This window comes from Carcharodon carcharias, chromosome 10 (genome assembly GCF_017639515.1).
Source record: "Carcharodon carcharias isolate sCarCar2 chromosome 10, sCarCar2.pri, whole genome shotgun sequence".
NCBI classification, from domain to species: Eukaryota; Metazoa; Chordata; class Chondrichthyes; order Lamniformes; family Lamnidae; genus Carcharodon; species Carcharodon carcharias.
The window spans coordinates 135,221,131-135,241,841 of record NC_054476.1 but is presented as its reverse complement, the minus strand read 5'-3'; the positions used below and the strand labels follow the sequence as shown (position 1 = coordinate 135,241,841).

Sequence of the window (20,711 nt, the reverse complement as noted above, 5' to 3'; positions counted from 1 at the left end):
CTGTTGATCCAGTGTCTGGTACAGTATTCTTGACCTCTGGCACTAGTCTGTAGTAATGGGACAAGTAGAGGAAAAAAAGATGTGTCTCAAGGAGGTGAAAATGGGAAATAGAATCATCACCAAGCAGCAGTCTAAAAAACAAATTTTAAAAACTGAGAAAATATGGGATGAGGTTACAATCAGAAATCATTGAATTCAATGTTGAATCCGGAAAGCTGTAAAGTGCCCAATCGACAGATGAGGTCCTGTTCCTTGAGCTTATGTTGAGCTCCATTTGAGCAGTGCTGCAGGTCAAGAACAGAGAGATCGGAATGGGACTAGGATGCCACTGGGAGCTAGGTGCTGAATATTTACCGTCTCAATCGGGGTACCTGGAGTGAGTGCCTTGTCCCCCTTTTGCCTAGCCATTGATGGATCCCACCTATGCCTAGAGCCATGGAGTGCAGGTCCTAGTGTAAATCCAGCAGAACCTGCTGGACCTGGGTTTCCAAGGCGGCCACAGCCCTTTCTATGGAGACCTCGATGATACACGACTCTGGCACGCAAGCGCAAAGAGAACGCAGACTGACTCCTCTTTCCTTCGTTCTAGTCTGGTGGCTGCCTCAGACAACTCTGCCAGATGTTCCCATGCCTGTCTTTGCATCTCCAGTATACATGCAATGGCAGACTGCAGAAGTTTATTATCTGACTTGGACTCAGTAAGGGTCTGTTCTCCAGCAGTCTTCTAAGTGCCAGAGACCTGGGCTGTCACTGCCTCCGACTGCTGGGGAGACTTGAACTTGAGCCTAATCTAAACTTAGGACCTACCAAGGTGTGTGTCTCTGCGCTGGTGGAGAGTGTAGGTGAACGCAGTAATGGCTCGACATCTTGTAGGTCCTCAGCACCATCATCCGAGATGGACTGGAAGCTGGGGCTTAGGAACTGGCTGGAGGTTTGTCTTGTCCTGCTCCTGCTGGTGCCTGGAAGATAGAATTAGTTATAGTGTACAGAATCCAACATTACATTTAACTTACTGAGCGACTAATGGAGCAATCCCTGTCCTCCCAGTCAACGTGGCTACCTCCTCCTCAAATGGAGTCAGCTTCTGTATTTCAGAGGTACCCCGACCAGTCTCGGATCTCTCCCTCTTCTTGTAGGCTGGATTTGCCTGCATGAAGGCTGGTGACTTAATTCAGGTGTACAAGATTATGAGGGGTCCAGATAGAATAGACAGGAAAGGCCTGTTTCCCATAGTGGAGAGGTCAATTACCACGGGGCACAGATTTAAGGTGCTCGGTAGGAGGATTTGAGGGAACGTGAGGAAAACTTCTTCACCCAGAGGCTGGTGGTCGTCTGGAATTTACCACCTGGTTTGGTGGTGAAGGCAGAAACCCTCTACTCATTTAAAAGGTACCTGGATCTGCACCTGAAGCGCTGTAACCTGCAAGGCTACGGACCAGGTGCTAAAGAGTGGGATTAGAATGGGAAGCTAGTTTTTTTTTTTTATTTTTCTGGCTAGCACAGACATGATGGGTTGAATGGTCTCTTTCTGTGCCGTAACTTTTTCATGGTATGTTCCCCTAAGCAATGCTGAACCCAGCATTTCTGTTTTTGCTTCATTTCTTCAGTTTGGTGCAAGATTTACCAGTGAAAAGAGCACTAAGATAGGTTCATAAAGATTAAGTATTGTCAGGACAGTAATCATGAGTCTAATACCCTGACTGAGAGCTCTCCTGACAGCCTGACCTTCTGCTGGAAAGGAAGCTGCCGCAAAGTGAGCGGACCTTTATTCGCGCCTCTGTCGCAAATCTCGAGTCGGTGGAGAGGCACGTGGGTAGAGGTTGTGACCTGTGACCCCGGGGTTGGGGAGGACCATGGCTCTGTATGTGAAGGCGGCCGCCATTCTGGGGCAGGTGGAGGGGAAACGGGGATCGGTCAAAACCCTGGTTTATAACAGCGGCCACAAGGTGAGGGCGACTCGGGGAAAACGGAGCTGCGACCGGTCAAGGGGAGAATGACAGTCCCGCCGGGGGGTGGGGGAGTGGGAGAGACACACACACGGGGTCGGGGTGGGGGATTTACTGGGTGAGAGTATCTTGAACATTGTGATCAGAGCTGGTGATCTAGGGTTTGCTGTGTTGAAGGAAGTGTAATCGGTTTTAGTACTTGGGATTTCTACATTTCTTCTTAAATATGACATAGAAATGGCAGCTTGGAAACAGGTCCTTGTTATTTTATCGTCCGCACAATCTCTGCCTGTCCTGTTTTAATCTTATTCTCATATCCCATTATTCCCTATTCCTTCAAGCACCTATCTAGTCTATTTTTGACAGCTTGTTTTATCACTTTAGTTGTGTAATCCATAACCTTGCAACCCTTCATACTCTGTCCTAAACCTTATGTTCAATACTATATCTGTTGTGGATCCCTCAATCTCTGAGACATCTCTTCATATTTTTAAACACCTCCATCATATCGCTGCTTGGAACAAAAGCAGCCCCATTTTTTTTCATACAGCTCTGATGAAAGGTCAGAGACCTGAAATATTAACTGTTTCTCTCTCCACAGATGAAGCCTCCTGAGTATTTCTAGAATTTTCTGTTTTTTACTTACCACCTTTTCAAATCTTTCATTGTATTTACATTTCCTCATACAAGACAGCATCTTAGTGAATCTGCACTTCTCTTAACATCTTACTATCCTTTGTGTACTGTGGAGTCCAAAAGTGCACTGTAATCTTTTTAATACAGTGTTGTCCATGTCATTAACTACTGTTCACAAGAGGCTAATTGGGATGCAAGATGTGAATTATTCCATATTTGATTAGTAAGGAATGATTGTTAGACACTGCTGTTGGGCACGTGTTCTCAATATTCATTAGAACATATGAATTAGGAGCAGGAGTAGGCTACTCGGCCTCTCCAGCCTGCTCTGCCATTCAATAAGATCATGGCTGATCTGATTGTAAGGCCTGCCTACCCCTGATAATGTTTCACCCCTTTGTTTATCAAGAATCTTCGACCAATGCCTTGAAAATATTCAAAGACCCTGCTTTCACTTCCCTTTGAGGAAGAAAGTTCCAAAGATGCACAACCCACTGAGAGGAAAAACTTCTCCTCATCTCTGTCTTAAATGAGTGACCCCTTGTTTTTAAACAGTGAGCCCCTAGTTCTAGAGTCATCCACAAGAGGAAACATCCTCTCCACATTCACCCTGTCAAGACCCCTCAAGATCTTATATGTTTCCATCAAGTTGCCTCTTACTCTTCTAAGCTCCAGTGGATAAAAACCTAACCCATCCAACCTTTCCTCATAAGACAACCTTCCCATTTGTGGTATTAGTCTAGTAAACATTTTCTGAACTGCTTCTAACACATTTACATCCTTTCTTAAATAAAGAAACCAGTACTGTACAGAGTACTCCAGATGTAGTCTCACCAGTGTCCTGTACAACTGAAGTATAACCTCCCTATTTGTATATTCAATTCCCCTCACAATAAGCGATAGCATTCTATTAGCTTTGCTAAATACTTGCTGTACCTGCATACCAGCCTTTTGTGATTCATGCACTAGGACACCCAGGATTCTCTGAATCTCAGAGCTCTGCAATCTCTCACCATTTAGATATTATGCTTCTTCTTTATTCTTCCTGCAACAATGGTCAATTTCACATTGCCTACATTATACTCAACTTGCTATATCTTTGCCCCTCACTTAACCTATCTATGTCCCTTATGTCTTCTTCACAGCCTACGTTCCTACCTATCTTTGTGTCATCAGCAAATTTAGCAGCCATCCTTCGGTCCCTTCCTCCAACTCATTTATATAAATTGTAAAATATTGAGGTCCCAGCACTGATTCCTGTGGCACAACACTTGTCTCATCCTGCCAACCAGAAAAAGGCCCATTTATGTCCACTGTCTTTCTTGTTAGCTAGCCAATCCTCTATCCATGCCAATATGTTTACCCCCTCCACCATGAGCTTTTATTTTTTCCAATAACCTTTGATGTGGCACCTTATCAAATGCCATCCGGAAATCTAAGTACGGTGCATCCACTTTATCCACAGCACATTTAACTCCTTCAAAGAACTCCAATTAATTGGTTAAACATGATTTCCCATTTACAAAACCACATTGACTCTGTCTGATTGCCTTGAATTTTTCTGAGCACCCTGCCGTAGCATCTTTAATAATAGCTTCTAACATTTCCCTTTGACAGATGTTAAGCTAACTGGCCTGTGGTTTCCGGCTTTCTGTCTCCCTCCCTTTTTGAATAAAGGAGTTATATTTGCTATTTTCCAATCTAATGGAACCTTCCCCAAATCTAGGGATTTTTGAAAAAGTGAAACCAACACATCAACTATCTCAGTAGTCACTTTTTTAAAGACCCTAAGAAGACGTCCATCAGGACTCGGGGATTTGTCAACCCACAGCTCCAATAATTTTCTAAGTACCAATTCTGTGGTGATTGTAATTTTCCCGAGTTCCTCCTGCTCTTCCAATTCCTGATTTACAGCTATTTCTGAGATGTAACTTGTTTCCTCTATAGTGAAGACTGATGCAAAATACTTGTTCAATTCATCTCCCATCACGTTAGTTTCTATTATTAATTCCCCAGACTCACTTTCTATCGGACCAACGCTCACTTTGTTAACTCATATTCTTATTTAAATATCTACAGAAGCCCTTACTATCTGTGTTTACATTTCTAGTTAGCTTTCTCTCGGATTCTAATTTTTCCCTCCTTATTAATCTTTTAGTCTTTCTTTAGTTTTCGTTATATTCTGTGCAGTCTTCTGACATCCTTGCACAATTATATGCTTTTTCTTTAAGTTAGATACTATCTTTAACCTTTTTAGTTAACCACGGATGGTGGATCCGCCCCTTGGAATTTTTCTTTCTCCTTGAAATGCATCCAATCTGAGTATTCTGAAATATCCCCTTAAATGTCTTTAAATTCACGTGGTTTATGCATGTGAACATTTTATGTGTTTGTTGGTAAAATATAATGCTAACAGCAGTAAAGAATGTATATGGAGTGGCTATGTTGAGGCAAGGCCGTTGGAGGTGAAGCTAATGTTTGTGGTCAGTTTGGAAATGCTTGAATAAGATCATTCCACATGAGGTCTCCCCCAGTAAAGAGAAGGCTAGAATATGTGCAACATACAGATTGCAGGAACTTTGTTTAAAGAATGGGGAAACATTTAGTGACGTAGAAAGAAATGAATAGACAGGTGTTTCAGCTCCTGTGCTTGGAAAGGAAGGTGCCTGGGAAGAGCATTTGGGGAAGGGCATAGGGAAAGTGAACAAAGATGTCCAGAAAAAGTCATGTCAGATGTCAGTGTGGGGGAGATGTATTCAGTAGAGTGCAGTAAACAAGAGTGGGGTCATGGACAGCAATGGTGGGCATGAGCCTTTGCCAAGTTTTTCTCTCCATGTTTGGGGCACTAAGACCAATCAGAATGCTCGAACACCATCCAAATTGCAGATCAATGAACTCAGGATTGAATCTGAGACCCTCCTGGTTACTATGCTCTGGTATCATACCAGACTGTGTGTTTTGTTTATGAAAAGTGGCTGATTTTGTACAATCATACAATAATACAGCACAGATTGGAGACCAGCTGGCTGTCTGCTGATGAGATGGTATGTTTCCCGTTCTCTACAAGAGAAACCAGAAAATGAATCTCCTTGGTCACACTACATAGTTTCCTATTAGCGTCCACAAGTAAAACATTGGTAGAGGCCTGGGTACATCATCCCAACCAGTTATAGACCAAGGGAACTTGAAGAAGGGAAAAAGTAGGTAGGGATGAGTCTGATAGAAAATGGTCAGTTTTTTTCCTCTCTTTCAGAATATTAAGCAGCTGTTTGCGCTGGTGTGTGAAACACTGAAATATACTCCTGTGTTGAAGGAAATTATTAGCACAACAGACCTGTTGAAGAAGGAGAAGAAACTGCAGATCAATGTCGCCAAGGTATGATTGTTCATGTGGCTAAGTGCTCTGGTGCTTTCAGGGTCATTTTCTCCTTCCCTTTTTAACCATTTCTTGTCTAGATCTTTTTCCATGCTAAGTGACAAAAGAAAGATGACTACCTTGTGTGGAATTCTCAATTTCTTCCAGGAAGTAACCTGCAAGGATTATTGGAATGGACTGGCACCAGACACATTCCTTCCTAGGCTAAAATAACATAACAGACAGGTTATTTTTAATGCATGTGGGGCCTTCATTTCTCTATTTGCTGTAATACTTTGTGCTGGGGCCAGTACAACTTCCAAGGAGTTGTAAGAAACACAGTTATTTTAAATAGTCAACACAATTTGCACATAATGTAAATTAGATGATTATAGTGTGGATTCTTGATAATCTTCCTGTTTTGAGTATCGTTTTATCTATAAGCAAATGCAGCTGCTGCAATGCGCTGGTGGTGTGGTATTTTCTACTGTCTGAGGTGACAGCAGAATGTGATGGGCTGCCCATGTGTTCTTGTTGGTGTTTGATATTCAGCAAAGGATGAAGATGAAGGCTTAGATTCATAAACGTCTTGGTGGGCTTATGAAAACCCAAATGTAGTGATTAACACAAGTTGGGTATTAAGGGGGCCGGAGAGCCTGAACTAAATAATTGTCCAGTGACCAAAGGGAAGCCAGATTGGTACCAGAAAGTAGTTCCACTCTCAAGAGAGTAGGTTTGAGTCAGAAATTATTCTTAATTGTAAGCAGGTAGAGAAGCAAAAGTGTGTTGGATGATATATTTGGAACTCGTTAATGTTGTTGTTAATAGTTTCTGTTTGTGTGAAAGTTATACAAATTCAATAGTTGATCAAGAATTTTGTTAAAATGAATTCTTTGACTTTTTAAACACAGGTACTGGTGTACGACCTCCTGTTTGGCAAGGGCTTGAAGTGTGGTGGGAGTTGGAAAGCACTGATCATGAAACATCGTTCCCAATTAAAATCTGCACTCGCCAGACTGAAGGTGAAAAGGAAAGTCAGCTGCAATGAAGATCTTATAGAAACGAAAGCTTCCAGCACAGAAGGTATGGATCTTTCTGGCACAGCGAGGGGAAACATATAAGAAACCACTTGTTTTTAACACATCTTATCATATCCTCACAACATCCTGTAACACTTCACAGCCCTTCATTATTTTCAAAGTACAGTCTTGGCAGTTCTGTTTGAAAATGGGCAACCATTTTATTGAGAACAAGAGCCCAAAAACAGTAAATGTGGGGACCAGGGATTAAGTTTGAGAAAATGTGGTAAATTGAAAAGAGAAGACAAGGCAAAAGAGCAAGGTAGGAATAAGGAAAATGATATTAGGAGCATGACATGAAGGAACAATCCTAAGATTGCACCAGTAGATAAGGCTAGAGGTTATAAAAATAGTGAAATACAGAACTAAAGGCTTTGGATCTGAATGCAGATAGCATTCATAATAAAACAGCTAAACTGACAGTGGAAATAGAAATAAGTATGCATAATCTGATAGCTGTTACAGAGATGTGAATATTCACGGGTATATTACACTTAGGAAGGACAGGAAGATGGGAAAAGGAGGAGCAGCAGCTCTGTTAATTAAGGATGCCATTTGTATAATAGAGAGATGACCTTAGTTCTGAAGATCAAGATGTAGAATCAGTTTGGGTAGAGATGAGAAATAGTAATGGTAAGAAGTCATTTATGGGAGTGGTTTACAGGCCCCCTAACCTCACTGCAGCACCCTGAAGAAAATCATTCTGTACTCACGGGGTGCTATTAAATCATTTATCAGTAAATTTTTAAGCTAAAGTTTTTTCAAATTGTTTTTCCATAATTTTTCAGAATTCTACCTCCACCTGATGTGTATATCCTAATCTTTGATTCGCACAATGTAGAAAATTTTAAGTGATTTTTTTTTTTTGGCTTTCCTGGTTGGCGGTGGGTGTGTGTGTGTGGTCTGTGAAAATCTTTTAATGTGATTGGCTGCTTGGACAGCTTGATGACATTACTCCATCTCAATGCTGGGAGTTCCCCAGTTAAGGAACACTGTTATCAGCACTAGAGGTGAAGTTCTCGCCAGAGAGATCGCTCGATCTCTGTGAGTCGCACTTTGAGGTTCACTGCGATCACCCTTGCTTTGCTGCTCATTGCAAACTCCAGGCCAAAATAGTTTTCTGTTGCCTTAATTAAGTGTGGATTCCCCTTAGCTTCCTTTCAATTGCTTGGTTAATTGCTTTAGCATTAGAGCCTTTACCTGTAGCAAAGCAGAAGCTTCTTGCACCCATTCCCTTCCCTCTTGCACTTTCTGACTGCTTCATGTTGTGTTGGCATGTGTTCAAATTGGCTGTTGTAATTCTGTAATCTCCCCAAATGATTTTTTCTTCCCAGTTTGCCAGCTGCCTCGCTATGTCAGAGTAAACCTGCTGAAAAACAATGTGGAGGATGTGATTGACTACTTCAAACGTGAGGGTTACGCTTACCTGGGGCAAGCCACCAGGTATGTTAGATCTGTTACTCCAGTGCTAAGCATGGAATTATTGCAAAGCGTGTTGTGCGGAACGGGGAAAGTTACAAGAGCCCCTGGACTGTTGTTCAGAGGGACTAGAACAACCAGACCACAACGCACAGCTTTAGGGTCTCACACATTATCAATTTGCCAAATAGATCAGTATTCTGTCTGTTCTGTTGATATACTGCCTGCACTGACTTGTCAGTGTTGAGTCTGCTATCACTCCCCCATCTCTTTCATCTAGATCTAGCTAGAGTAGCACCAATCTTTGAGGAAGTACTTCTCTCGTCTCTTCCAGTGACTACCACTGTGCACCTATCTATATTGAATTACACTTGTGAGCTATTTCCATTTTTAATTTTGTCAAGGCCTTTCTTGTATCTCACCTGCTTCTTCAGACGTGGCTACCCGCCTGTTTAGCATAATGAGCAGATGACCAACTACTCCTGTGGTTCCAAATACAGCACTGATCCTGGGACATTCTACCCAATACTGACTCCCCTTAACTTGTACCCACTGCTTCAATTCTTGTAGCTGGCCTTTTTTATTCACTTCCCAAGTCTTACCAAGTTTTACCATTTACTGCTTAACTGTGTTCAGCAGCCTTTCCATGTGGAACTTTACCAAAGACTTTCTGGAGGTTTAGTCCCATATGATGGGACTTTCCATTGTCTACTTGAGATGTCACTTGCTCAAAAGAGTCTAAGAGATTAGTCATGTAGGATATGTCCCTTGTGAATTCATTAACTAGATTAATTTTATATGTTGGTTCCAAATCAACCATTTCATTATTTTGGCAATTGTTTATGCAAAGCTAAAAGTATTTATTCAGGTTTATGTCCAATGTTCCCAGTGTTCCTGCAACTAAACTCTTTTTGACACAGTGTAGCTGATCTGAGGCATCTTGGTCGGAAACAGTTCATCGGTGACCTTCATCTCCCAGAATTGCTGGTCTTTCATCCGAAGACAGATCTTCATGAACACTTCTTATACACAGCTGGGCATATCATTCTACAAGATAAGGTAAGCATGGTGACACTTGACCAGTGCTCCATTTGGTGGGTTCTGGAAAAATGGTGGCTGCAAGGGTTTCATAGGAACTAATGTATATAACTCAGAACTTTTACCTTCTGAATAGACTGAGGAGGTCAATACACTTATTGAGGAGAGAGAATGTGAGTATTGTGGTGAAGGGCAGCAGTGAAGAAAAGAATATTCTGCAGTTTTGCTTCCTAACTTTGGGGATCAAGGAATATACCTGAATATTTCCTTGAGATTAAATGGTAGGCCACATTTGGCTCTCCTAAGTTTGATAAAGTGAGTTTCAGGAGAAGTCGTACTGACACATCAACGAGTACAGATTTTCTTGATGCAGAAATCCTGGTTCATTAAATGGCTAGCCATCTGCTAGTGAGCTGCCCTGGCAGGAGGAACATTGTGTACAGCTTTGTGGTTGGTATTTATTCTGCAGAAGTTTTATGAATTAATACAAAATAGAGATAATTCTGCAGCAGATTTAAGCATCAGCAGCTCTTGTGTTGCTGATGTTTATGACCTTGTAAAGGGCTGACCATCTGTTCAAGATTCACTGATGGTGTACATAGTGGACTTGGGTCTGCCAATTAGCTCTAGTCTCTGCCAATGAAGCACATGCTGTAGTGTAGGGCATACCTACTGACTGAATCACTCACGGTGGCTGTGTTTCCTGGGCAGATTTGTCACAGATTCAGTGAATGGCTGATTTTTCCCTTCTCATATTTCCAGGCCAGTTGTCTCCCAGCCTATCTGTTGAACCCTCCAGCAGGTTCCCACGTGATTGATGCATGTGCAGCCCCTGGGAACAAGACCAGCCACCTTGCTGCTATTCTCTGTAATAAAGGGTAAGTCTTGGCCTAACTGCAGTACATCAAAGAATGAGATTGAAAGACCCTGTAATAATTAGAGAAAAGGATTCATTTTGCAAACATGACTACCACATTGCCCCATACCTTGTTAGAGCAGGCGATTCTCCCACAGAAACATTCTCCATTATAAGTAGTTACTTTTTAAAACTATTTCAGTATAAACTGAAGCTCTCTTGCTGGCAGTGATACTTGAACTTTTTTTGCTTGATCCATTGCTGGACTGAGCATGTAGTTGGAGAGGGGGTGAAATTTAGGTGACTATGAGAGGATGCAAGAATTGGGGAAACTCTGGGAATATAAAGGGGGAGAGTCACTGATAACTGGTGTTAACCCTGCAGGCGATCATGGATAATTCTTTGGGAATAAAAGCATCTGCAGACAGGAAGAGAACTGGATATCTTTCAGAATCGTGAGAAATCTATTGGGATATCACTGGGCTGAGGGGCGGTGCGGATCAAGGCTGTGAGATCTTCAAGGGGGAGGGGAGTGGGAGGACAGAACTAAGGACAAGTGTGAAAATTCAGTGGAGCAGTTGAGAGAGAGAGACCGGCATCAGTGCCACAAGATTTGGTATAACTTTTAATACTGTGCTAGTATAATTAACGTGAAAATAGCAAACAGAAAATATGCATGAAAAGTGAAGAACCATAAATGTTACAGCGCTGGAGGAGGCTAGCTGGTTCATTGTGTTTATACTGGAGCAATCCAAACATTTCTCCCTAGAAACCTACATTATCGCTTAAAAAATTTATCCAGTTTTTTTTTTAAACATTGCTTTTAAAACATGCTGTTTTCCAACTATCTCTGTTCAAAGACATTCTCTTGACTTCTCTGTCATTGGCAATATTAAATTGCTGACTCCTCACCGACTGCCCCCAACCAGAGGAATTATTCTTTTTCCTAGTCACCCTTCATAATTTCTCTTGAAACGCCTCTTAATCCTTCCCTGCTCAAGTGTAAATAGACTCAACGTCTTGATTCTTTTCTGCAGACTATTGTTTCCCTTTCCTGGCAGGATCCTGGTGAATCTATGCTACATGTTCTTTGTGGTTTTAATGTCCTTTCTGTAATTGGGCATTCAGAACTGCACACTGCACTCTACCTGTGGTCTAAGTACAACCTGCAACAAATTCATCATTACTGCTTTAGTTTTGTACTCTGTCCTTATTTATAAAACCCAAAATACCATTGGCCCTTTTCTAAATGAACATGCGCTTACAAGGAATTGATATGAACTTTGCTAAAGCCAGGGTATGCATGTTATAGTTTTTTCTGTTGTATGTGTTCACATTTACACTAATTGCTCCAGGAAATCTTTTAATTGTGTGGCATCCCACCCCCTGCCCGTTCTTCCTGGCTGTGCTGTCATTTCCAGGTTATGTTTCTGCACCCTATGTTTGCTCATCATTAGGTTTATCTGACTTGTTCAGCATTTATCTTTCCAGTGGTTCATTCCCTCTCCGTCCATTCTCTTCCGCCTCAATTGGATCAATATTTCTTGTATGAACCCAGGGCTTTATAGTAGCAGAATTACCATCCCCCAATCCCACCACCGTGACAGGGTGCATCTGAATCGATTCAGCACCCGCTAACCATTGCACTCCCTGCAACATGGGAAGCTGCAAATGGGAACAGATGGGGCTGCTTCTATTCAGAACAAAAATGGAGCAGACAATGTAACAGCACAAACATGGGAGAGGAAGGATATTATCAGATAAACTGTCTGTGATATGAGCAGTTTAAACATGTACACTCACACTACTCTAGTTTACAATGTGTCCTGATGCATGTCTTCATCTATTGTGTCGTTCTGTTGTGAAAATACCAATGGAACCCTGTTACTACTTTTATCTTTTAAGGAAACTCTTTGCCTTTGATCTTGACACTAAACGCTTGGCTACAATGGGCACTCTGCTATTGAGGGCTGGAGTTACCTGCCACGAACTGGCCAATCAGGACTTCTTACTTGTGGATCCCAGCAACCCCAAGTACCATGATGTAAAGTATATTCTACTGGATCCATCATGCAGTGGTTCTGGTGAGGAGAATCTCCTTTGCCACCAGCTGGATGCCAGAGTGGTTTTGTACCTTATTAAAGGGGGGAGGTTGGTTGTGGGGGAGGCGGCCGGGGTTGATGCTATTAAATTCCTGGATTCTGTTGTGCTACAGTTGGGGATAGATTTGGAGGGGGGGCACTGCGTTTGGATTTTAATGATTCGTCCTTCCTTAGCTGTCAGTCAAATTAAAGATAACCCAGTCTAAAACTGAAAGGGATATATCCTAAAAGGACTGCCTGCCTTTCCAGTTTTTGAAAATACTTTTCCTATCTGGAAATTATTCCTCACAATTACTGAACAGCGACTCTTGGACTGTCTGGTTCGAAAGAAGTCTAAGTTGGCCCAGTGTTGGAGGACTTGGAGAAGATCACGAGTAGACCTTGTATCATAGCTGTTTAGCATCAAAGGCTGCAGAGCAAATGAATAAACTTGTACCTTCATAAAACTGAAGGATTCCCCCCTGTGCCTGCAGCACCTTGCATTTATTATTCTTTAAGTGATCAGTGATTTACAAAGGGGGAGTTGGACACAGAGTGCGAATGGGTGAAGGAGAGACCAATGAAATCATTGAATCTATGGGTTTTTAAGAGATGCTTGAGAACAAGTAGAGAATTAATGCCCAAGCTATCTTTATCCTTTAAGGATCTCCATTCCCATACTGGAAAGAATGCCTATTTAGGTGGGGTGCAGAGGTCTGATGGCATGGTGGAACTGAGTTGATGCAGTGAGGAGCGTACTGGAGAAAACTGGCAAAAATAGTTTGGTACTGTTGGTATTACGTTGTTTGCAGTAACAGTTAAACTTTTAAGTAATGATCCCTTAGAGTGCTGCACAACCTGAGCTCTACTGGATGACTTTCCAACTCTAGCTTGGTTGTCCGGAATTAATTTTATCCACAGATGTTGAGAGACTTTTAATTAACTTATCTTTTAAAACAAGGAATTGTAAACCGCTTGAACCAGCTCACAGACGATGAGGAGTCATCGTCCACACAACGGCTACAGGCGCTAGCAAGTTTCCAGGGCAAGGCCCTCAATCATGCACTGAGCTTTCCGAGTGTGGAACGGGTCATTTACTCGACATGTTCAATCCATTGTGAGGAGAATGAGGACGTCGTTGAGGAGATATTACAGCAACATGGCAACCGAATCAGGTAGAGGCGCTATGATTTTAAATGGGAATTCAAGGCCTTTAACCCTTCCCCTGGATAATCTCATTTAAGACATCTCATGAGTAATCGCATTCTTTCTCAAAGGTACCTTTCCCATTCTGTAATCTTACCCCACTCTGAGAGGTTAGAATTAGCAACTTGTGGAATTTTTTTTGCCAATTTTGCTCTCTTTTCTGTCCCAATGTGGAAAACACCAGTTACACACACATCCCTCACTTGAGTAGATAGTTAACAGTCACCGGCTACTAAGTGTTATTCATACGAGAAAGACAGGAGGTTGAGTCAGACTAAGTCTGATTCTGTCCATGCTTATGTTAACAGGCACATGTACCAGCAGGGATCAGTGATTGGTGGTGTGGCCTTAGAACCTTGAATGAGTTTATTCTTTAGCTGGGTTTTGGGCAGGGTGGGGCTGTAGAGGCACCACTTATACCAACTGGAATAGCCTTCTAATGGCTAACCTGGTTCAAATGGAATCTGGAATCTTCGTAGAGTCAAAAAGGTCTATGGCACAGAAAAAGGCCCTGCGGCCCATCGAGTCTGCGCCGGTTTAACAAGTACCAACTATTCTAATCCCATTTTCCAGCACCAGGCCCATAACCTTGTATGCCATGGCATCGCAAATGCACATCCAAATACTTCTTAATGTTATGAGGGTTTCTGCCTCTACCACCCTTTCAGGCAGTGAGTTCCAGATTCCCACCACCCTCTGGGTGAAAAAGGTTTTCTTCACATCCCCTCTAAACCTCCTGCCCCTTACCTTAAATCTATGCCCCCCTGGTTATTGATCCCTCCGCCAAGGGAAAAAGTTCCTTCCTGTCTACCCTATCTGTGTCCCTCATAATTTTATACACCTCAATTATGCCCTCCCTCAATCTCCTCTGCTCCAGGGAAAATAACCCCAGTCTATCCAATCTCTCCTCATAACTAAAACTCTCCAGCCCAGGCAACATCCTGGTAAATCTCCTCTGCACTCTCTCTAGTGCAATCACATCCTTCCTATAATGAGGATTCCTGATCTGCACACAATACTCTAGCTGTGGCCTAACCAAAATTTTATACAGTTCCAGCATAATCTCCCTGCTCTTATATTCTCTGCCTCGGCTAATAAAGGCAAATATCCCATATGCCTTCTTAACCATCTTATCTACCTGTCCCGCTACCTTAAAGGTGGACATGCACACCAAAGTCCCTCTGATCCTCGATACTTCCCAGGGTCCTGCCATTCATTGTGCATTCCCCTGCCTAGTTTGTCCTGCCCAAGTGCATCACCTCACACTTATCCCGATTAAATTCCATTTGCCACTGATCAGCCCATCTGACCAGCCTGTCTATATCCTCCTGTAATCTAAGGCTATCTTCCTATTTACCACCCCACCAATTTTCGTGTCATCCGCAACTTAGTGATCAACCCTCCTACATTCAAGTCTAAATCATTTATATATACCACAAACAGCAAGGGTCCCAACACCAATCCCTGTGGAACCCCACTGGATACAGGCATCCAGTCACAAAAGTACCCCTCAACCATCACCCTCTGCTTCTCTCCACTTTGCCAATTCTGGATCCAATTTGCCAAATTGCCTTAGATCCCATGGGCTCTTACCTTCTTTATCAGTCTCCCACGCGGGACCTTATCAAAAGCCTTGCTGAAGTCCAAGTAGATTATGTCAAATGCATTGCCTTCCTCCACACACTGCTTTCTTTAACTGAGTTACTCACAACCTTTACCACATAAACCATTGGGTAACCAGCGTGTCTAATCCTAAACTGACGTAATTGTGTTCCTTCTGATAGTTAAAATGCTGTCGACCACAACTTACTGGCTATGTTCATCACATTCTGTTATTTAGTATTTGGAGAGGCGCACATGAAATTAATGTTAATTCAATTGATTTGATAGTTTTGTAGTACCCAATTTAAATAAATTTACTTCAGACGCTTGGGGCCGGATTTTCAAAGCAGGGTCGAGAACTTGACATTTGCATGAATTCCAGGTCCCGACCCTGTGCTTCAACTGTGTTTTTCAAATGTAAGAGCCCTAATTGGACAGGAGGTGCACTCAGTCCCCAATTAGTGATGCTGAGCACCTCTGGGAAGTGGGAGCTGCCTGCCTGGTGCCAGCAGCAAACGCAGACAGCAGCCATGTTGAGAGCTGGGGCTGATGCTGCCGCCTTGCTGATTTGAGCAGGCAGCTCCTCAGAAGGCTAGCAGAACTTGAGGCAGAGGAACATGGACATGAACACAATGTAAATGTACAGCGTCACCCCGGAGCATTTTGGCTCTTAAAGTTTCAGTTCTCCACAAATAAAAAGAAACATTCTGATCCCTGGAATGAATCCAACAGCTGGGCACTAACATGAACCAGATTGTTTGGATTTGGTATGAAAACCTTTAAAAATTGCAACCCCAACCACGCTGGCCCCTTAATAAGGCCATTAATAGGTGACGAGTGAACTCCCCGTTCCCTGAACCCGTCAGCCCTTTGAAAACCTTAAGAGTGTGCCAGAGGCGTTGGGATCCCTGGACAACCTCTGGGATCACAATTTTGAAATCGCACCCATTACCAGTTTCTGACCTGTGGCTATTTGAAAATCTGGCCCAGGGTCTCATCAGCCAAAATTCAGTAATATTTAAAGTGCCTCACTGAGGATCATTGTGGGATAGAGAAAATTGTGCAATTCACTCATGATTTAGCCCATAGACAATGAATCCAGGGTCAGTCACACTGATCTTGCTCTGGAGTGAACGCTATTTCATTTTCAGTCTCACTGATCTCCATTGTCTGGTATGAATCCAGCTGTTCACATCAGGATGTAAATTCTAGTCTTTTGCAAAGATCAAATGGAAATTTTACATGAAGACCCTTTTAATTTAGGAAGGCAAATGCTATGTTAGCTTTTGTTACAAAGAGTTTGGAGTAAATGAGTATCAAGTCTCATTATGATTAGATGGGACATTGATGAGGCCACACCAGGAGACTGTGTGTAGTTTAGGCTTCCTTACCCAAGGAAGGACAAATTTACCCTCAAGGGAGTGCAAAAAAGATTCACAAGACTGGTTCCTGGGATGAGGGGATATGTCTATGAGGAGAGATTGAGGAGACTAGGCCTATATTCTCTGGAGCTCTGAAGAATCAGAGATGTTCTAACTGAACCATATGCAGTTTTTATGGGGTTTGACAAGGTAGATACTGAGATAATGATTCCCCGGCTGGTGAATCAAAAACACAGTCACAGTCTCAGAGTAAAGGGGCAGCCATTTAAGACTGAGAAGAAATTTCTTCCCTCAGTGTTGTGAATCTTTGGAATTATCTACCCAGAGAGCTGTGGATGCTTAGTCATCGAGTATGTTCAAGATAGAGGTCGATAGATTTTTGGGTAAAAGTAAATTAAAGAATATGGCGATAGTGCAGGAAGGTGAAGTTGAGACAGGAGATTAGCCATGATCTTGTTGAATAGTGGAGCAGGCTTAAAGGGCCAAATTCCCCACTCCAAGTTCTTATGTTATGAGTGATTGCTGACTTATTTGAGTAGTGGCTGGACACAGTGTATGATTCCAGGAAGATGGAATGCTGCATTTATGGCATTCTATCAGCAAATCCCCATCCTTTTGTTTTTATCCTTTAATGCCACTCTAGTAAACTTTTTGGGGATTGGACTTAATCTTAAATTGAGGAGGAACTAGTTCAAGATTCCTGGTCTGTGCTGAGACAGCTGATCTCAGCTGGGGTGTTCCAATTAACCTTTGTCCTGGAGCCTAGAGGAGAAAATCAGCCAATGTTCCCATTCCTGATTGTTGTTCATTACATTGTTTTGGTATTGGGGCAAGGGAGGATCAGACTTGCCTGTGATCGCTTCCACATTTGAATCAGCTGCCAACTGCACCTGGGTTACACACAAGGAATGACCACTCATGAGATGCTTGAAGGCTGCAGGCGAAACTGGACCTTAGCAGGAGTTGGTGCCTCTCTAGGAGAAGTTTGGGGTCTAAAATACTTGTACTGTGAGAACAAGGAAGTGGGAAAGTGCACAGTGTTTCAGTGGCTGTTTTGGTTTGATGTGTTCCTGTTTCTTCCATATAGACTGGTCAATCTGATGCCCTCATGGCCATATCGTGGTCTGGACACTTTCCCAGAAGGCCCGTGCTGTATTCGGGCTGGACCCAAAGACACTTTGACAAATGGTTTTTTTGTTGCCGTGTTTGAAAAGCAATGTGGGGAGAAGACAGAGCAAAGCAGAGAGAGGTACGAATTCTATACAAAGTCCACACTCCCATGAAACCCTGATTAACAATCTGTTTAGTGAGATTGTTCCTTGAAGTTGGTGTTTTAGGAATAATTATACATTGTTCTTAGGCAGCATAAAATTAGGCAGTGTTTAATTCTCCTGGGCAATAATACAACAGGAATGCATTGTCTTTATTCAGATTCATGGCAGGTGAAGATTTTCTCTGATGTTTAGCTACTGAGAGTCTCACTCCAATCCAGTCCTGTAATTAGTACGTAGTCACTTTGTGTGTGTGGCATGCGTATTTTATGGTATTTTATGCAAGTGTAAGTTCTTTCTTCACCTCATGAGTAACAATTTGTGATTCAGACTCGTGGTTAGAGGGAGCAATGTCATTGGCCAATACATGCAGGGTTTGTTGCAACATCTCTGTCTTTTATATACAGTTTGCTTGCTTCTCATATGTCGGTGACACGGTCATGTGCAAGTTATAAAGAAATGTGTTTTTCCAGAGATAAATCTTTCTTCAATATGGATGTTTTGAAAAGGTGTTTGATAAGGTGTTACATGGGAGACTTGTTGGTCAAGTGAAGGCATACAATAGTAAAGTTAATTGAAGGACAAAAAACAGTAATAGTTAATGGATTTTTTTGGACTGCTTGGATTTAAACATTAGTGTTCATTAGATGTCAAAGGGACCATTGCTTTTCACAATATATCAATAAATTATGTGGACTTAGATATGGGGCACAATATCAAATTTTGTAAATGACACAAAAATATGGAACATAGTTGGCAATGAAGAGAACTGCAAGAAACCCGAGGATAGAAACATGTTAGTGGGTTGAGATTGGACTAAATTTAATGTCAGTAACATGAGCTGATGTATTTTGGGAGGAAACATAGAGGGGAAATATAGATTAAATGGTAAAATTTCAAAAGGAGTGGAAGCACCAAGACTTAGGGATTCAGATGCACAAGTTTTAAAAGTGGGGGTACAAGTTGACACTCCTGCTTTAAGAAATTAAATAAATTTCAGTTGAGTCTGATGGTGTAGAGTGGCCAAGGTTTGTTTGAAAGTGGATTCATAGTATACTTGAAACTGATGTCACTTTCTGTATTATTTTCAGCCCTGCTAAAGAAGCGACATCACTTCCTGCTGTTGGCCTTGTTCCTGTGAACATATCAGAAAAAAAACCTGTGGCTTCCTCACTATCTGCTCGGCCTAGAAAAGTGAAACCGAAAAAAGTGAAGAAGCAGAAAGTCTAACCGTTGCAGGCTAGAGGGGATGAATTGGGAATTTGAAAAGTGTAAGAATCCATTGTGGAAAACTTCGGTGGTGCTCTTCACATCTATCTATGATGATTCAGACAAAGAAGCGAAAATGTGACTAGAACAGGGTGGTGGATCATCTTTCTCTGAATATGAATGAGCCCCTTTTTGTGGACTTAGACCAAAGATGTCCTCCGTCATTCTGGAGTTAACTGATTTCAGACGTTATGGTGCTGCTGCTTCCTCTCTCTTCCCCACCACATACAGTGGACAAAGCTGATTGCATCTTCCTTCAATACTTGCTGTCCAGGATGACCCTAGAGTGGTTTTGACAGAAGACTTGAAGGCCCAGTAGAGCTGTTATGCCAAACCTGGTGATTTATTGCTAAATCAATTGTACACATTTCCCAAATTTGTACCCCTAAGACCTGAGAGTGTGAAGAAAATGTGTAAATTAATGTGTCAGATCTTCCCAGCTCAATCTTTACTGAAAGTGTCTACAGTGTGATTCTATTTCACAATTTTTGTTCTATTTTATATGGTTAATTAATTTGATATTCCTTTGCTCCTGATTTGATTGTTGCCTGAAATATAATTGGGAAAAATAAAGCATAACTATGACAAGTTAATTGCTTAACTCTATTTCATTCTTCTTGGCATTCCAGGGCCCTTTTACATTAGAAATTCCAAAATGTATGGGGAAAAAGCTGCAAATGCAAAGGAGAGCCCAGACAATCGACATTTTGGGCTTGGACCATTCTTAAATTAATATACATATTTATAGAATCGGGAAAAATGGTAGCGGCAGGATACAACAGCAGAAGTTCTGTGAAGTAATGGGAAGATTAAACCTAAACGTAAAGAGCTACGGCAGAAAATTACAAGGAAAGGCATGGAAAATGGAAAACGGAAAACCTTACTCACGTTTAAGGATAAAACATCTGGCAAATTATAGTCAACAGAGAAGCAGGACAGGCTGGACCTAGAAATGAAAGTCAATATTGAGAATACAGCCTGAGGTTTCTTGTATAAACGCTATTGGTCACTTTGATATCTGACACTGACTCAACAGCATGCCATTCTTGGGATCCTTCAGGCACTTTTACTGTTCATGATCACTTGAAGCTTTGAATATTTAAAGAAGCTTTATACTTGTGTTACGGATAAGAGGGTTTAATTTCAAACAGCCATGATTTCTCCTCTCATCACCCGTCCGTAAACAGAAAGATATTTTTGATTTCCCTCTTTATAAGTGGTGGTTCCCCAACCCTTCGGCTTTTGAGCAATCCAGGCCTCTATTAATAATCCTGCAGCAAACTCAAGATAGGGTAAAATCAGAGGGTTGGTTTATTTTACACACAAAGTGCGGGCAAAGGGTTCGCAACGTTCCCTGCCCCCACCCTTTTGCATTCATACATTAAAAGAGGGATAAGGGAAAGGAGGCAGTACAGGGCAAGACCACAGAGATGCTAAAAATTGTTTCACGTGAGTCCAGAATTAAAAATCCAATGGCGTATACCTTCAGAGGTTAGCAGGCTAAAACTGATGTGGGGTAACCCGCTTTTCCAGTAGCACTGACTTCCACAATGGGAGAAGCACAGAGAGAT

At 42.0% G+C, this 20,711-nt stretch overlaps 1 protein-coding gene across 1 annotated transcript; it reads left to right on the top strand.

The window, feature by feature from the left end:
- Nucleotides 1-1,807: 1,807 nt before the first annotated feature.
- Nucleotides 1,808-19,733, top strand: nsun5 (NOP2/Sun RNA methyltransferase 5). Its single transcript, XM_041198420.1, has 10 exons — nt 1,808-1,946; nt 5,836-5,958; nt 6,849-7,020; nt 8,351-8,459; nt 9,356-9,494; nt 10,236-10,351; nt 12,235-12,413; nt 13,372-13,585; nt 17,688-17,849; nt 18,963-19,733. Exons 1-10 carry the CDS (start codon nt 1,854-1,856, stop codon nt 19,099-19,101), a joined length of 1,446 nt encoding a protein of 481 aa, XP_041054354.1. The 5' UTR covers nt 1,808-1,853; the 3' UTR covers nt 19,102-19,733.
- The last annotated feature ends 978 nt before the right edge of the window (nt 19,734-20,711 follow it).

Coding starts and splice junctions, on each gene's coding strand:
- nsun5 (XM_041198420.1), top strand. CDS start 1,854: ATGGCTCTGTATGTGAAGGCGGCCGCCATTCTGGGGCAGGTGGAGGGG. Junction 10,352..12,234: donor GCTATTCTCTGTAATAAAGG/GTAAGTCTTGGC, acceptor TTATCTTTTAAG/GAAACTCTTTGCCTTTGATC. Junction 13,586..17,687: donor CAACATGGCAACCGAATCAG/GTAGAGGCGCTA, acceptor TCTTCCATATAG/ACTGGTCAATCTGATGCCCT.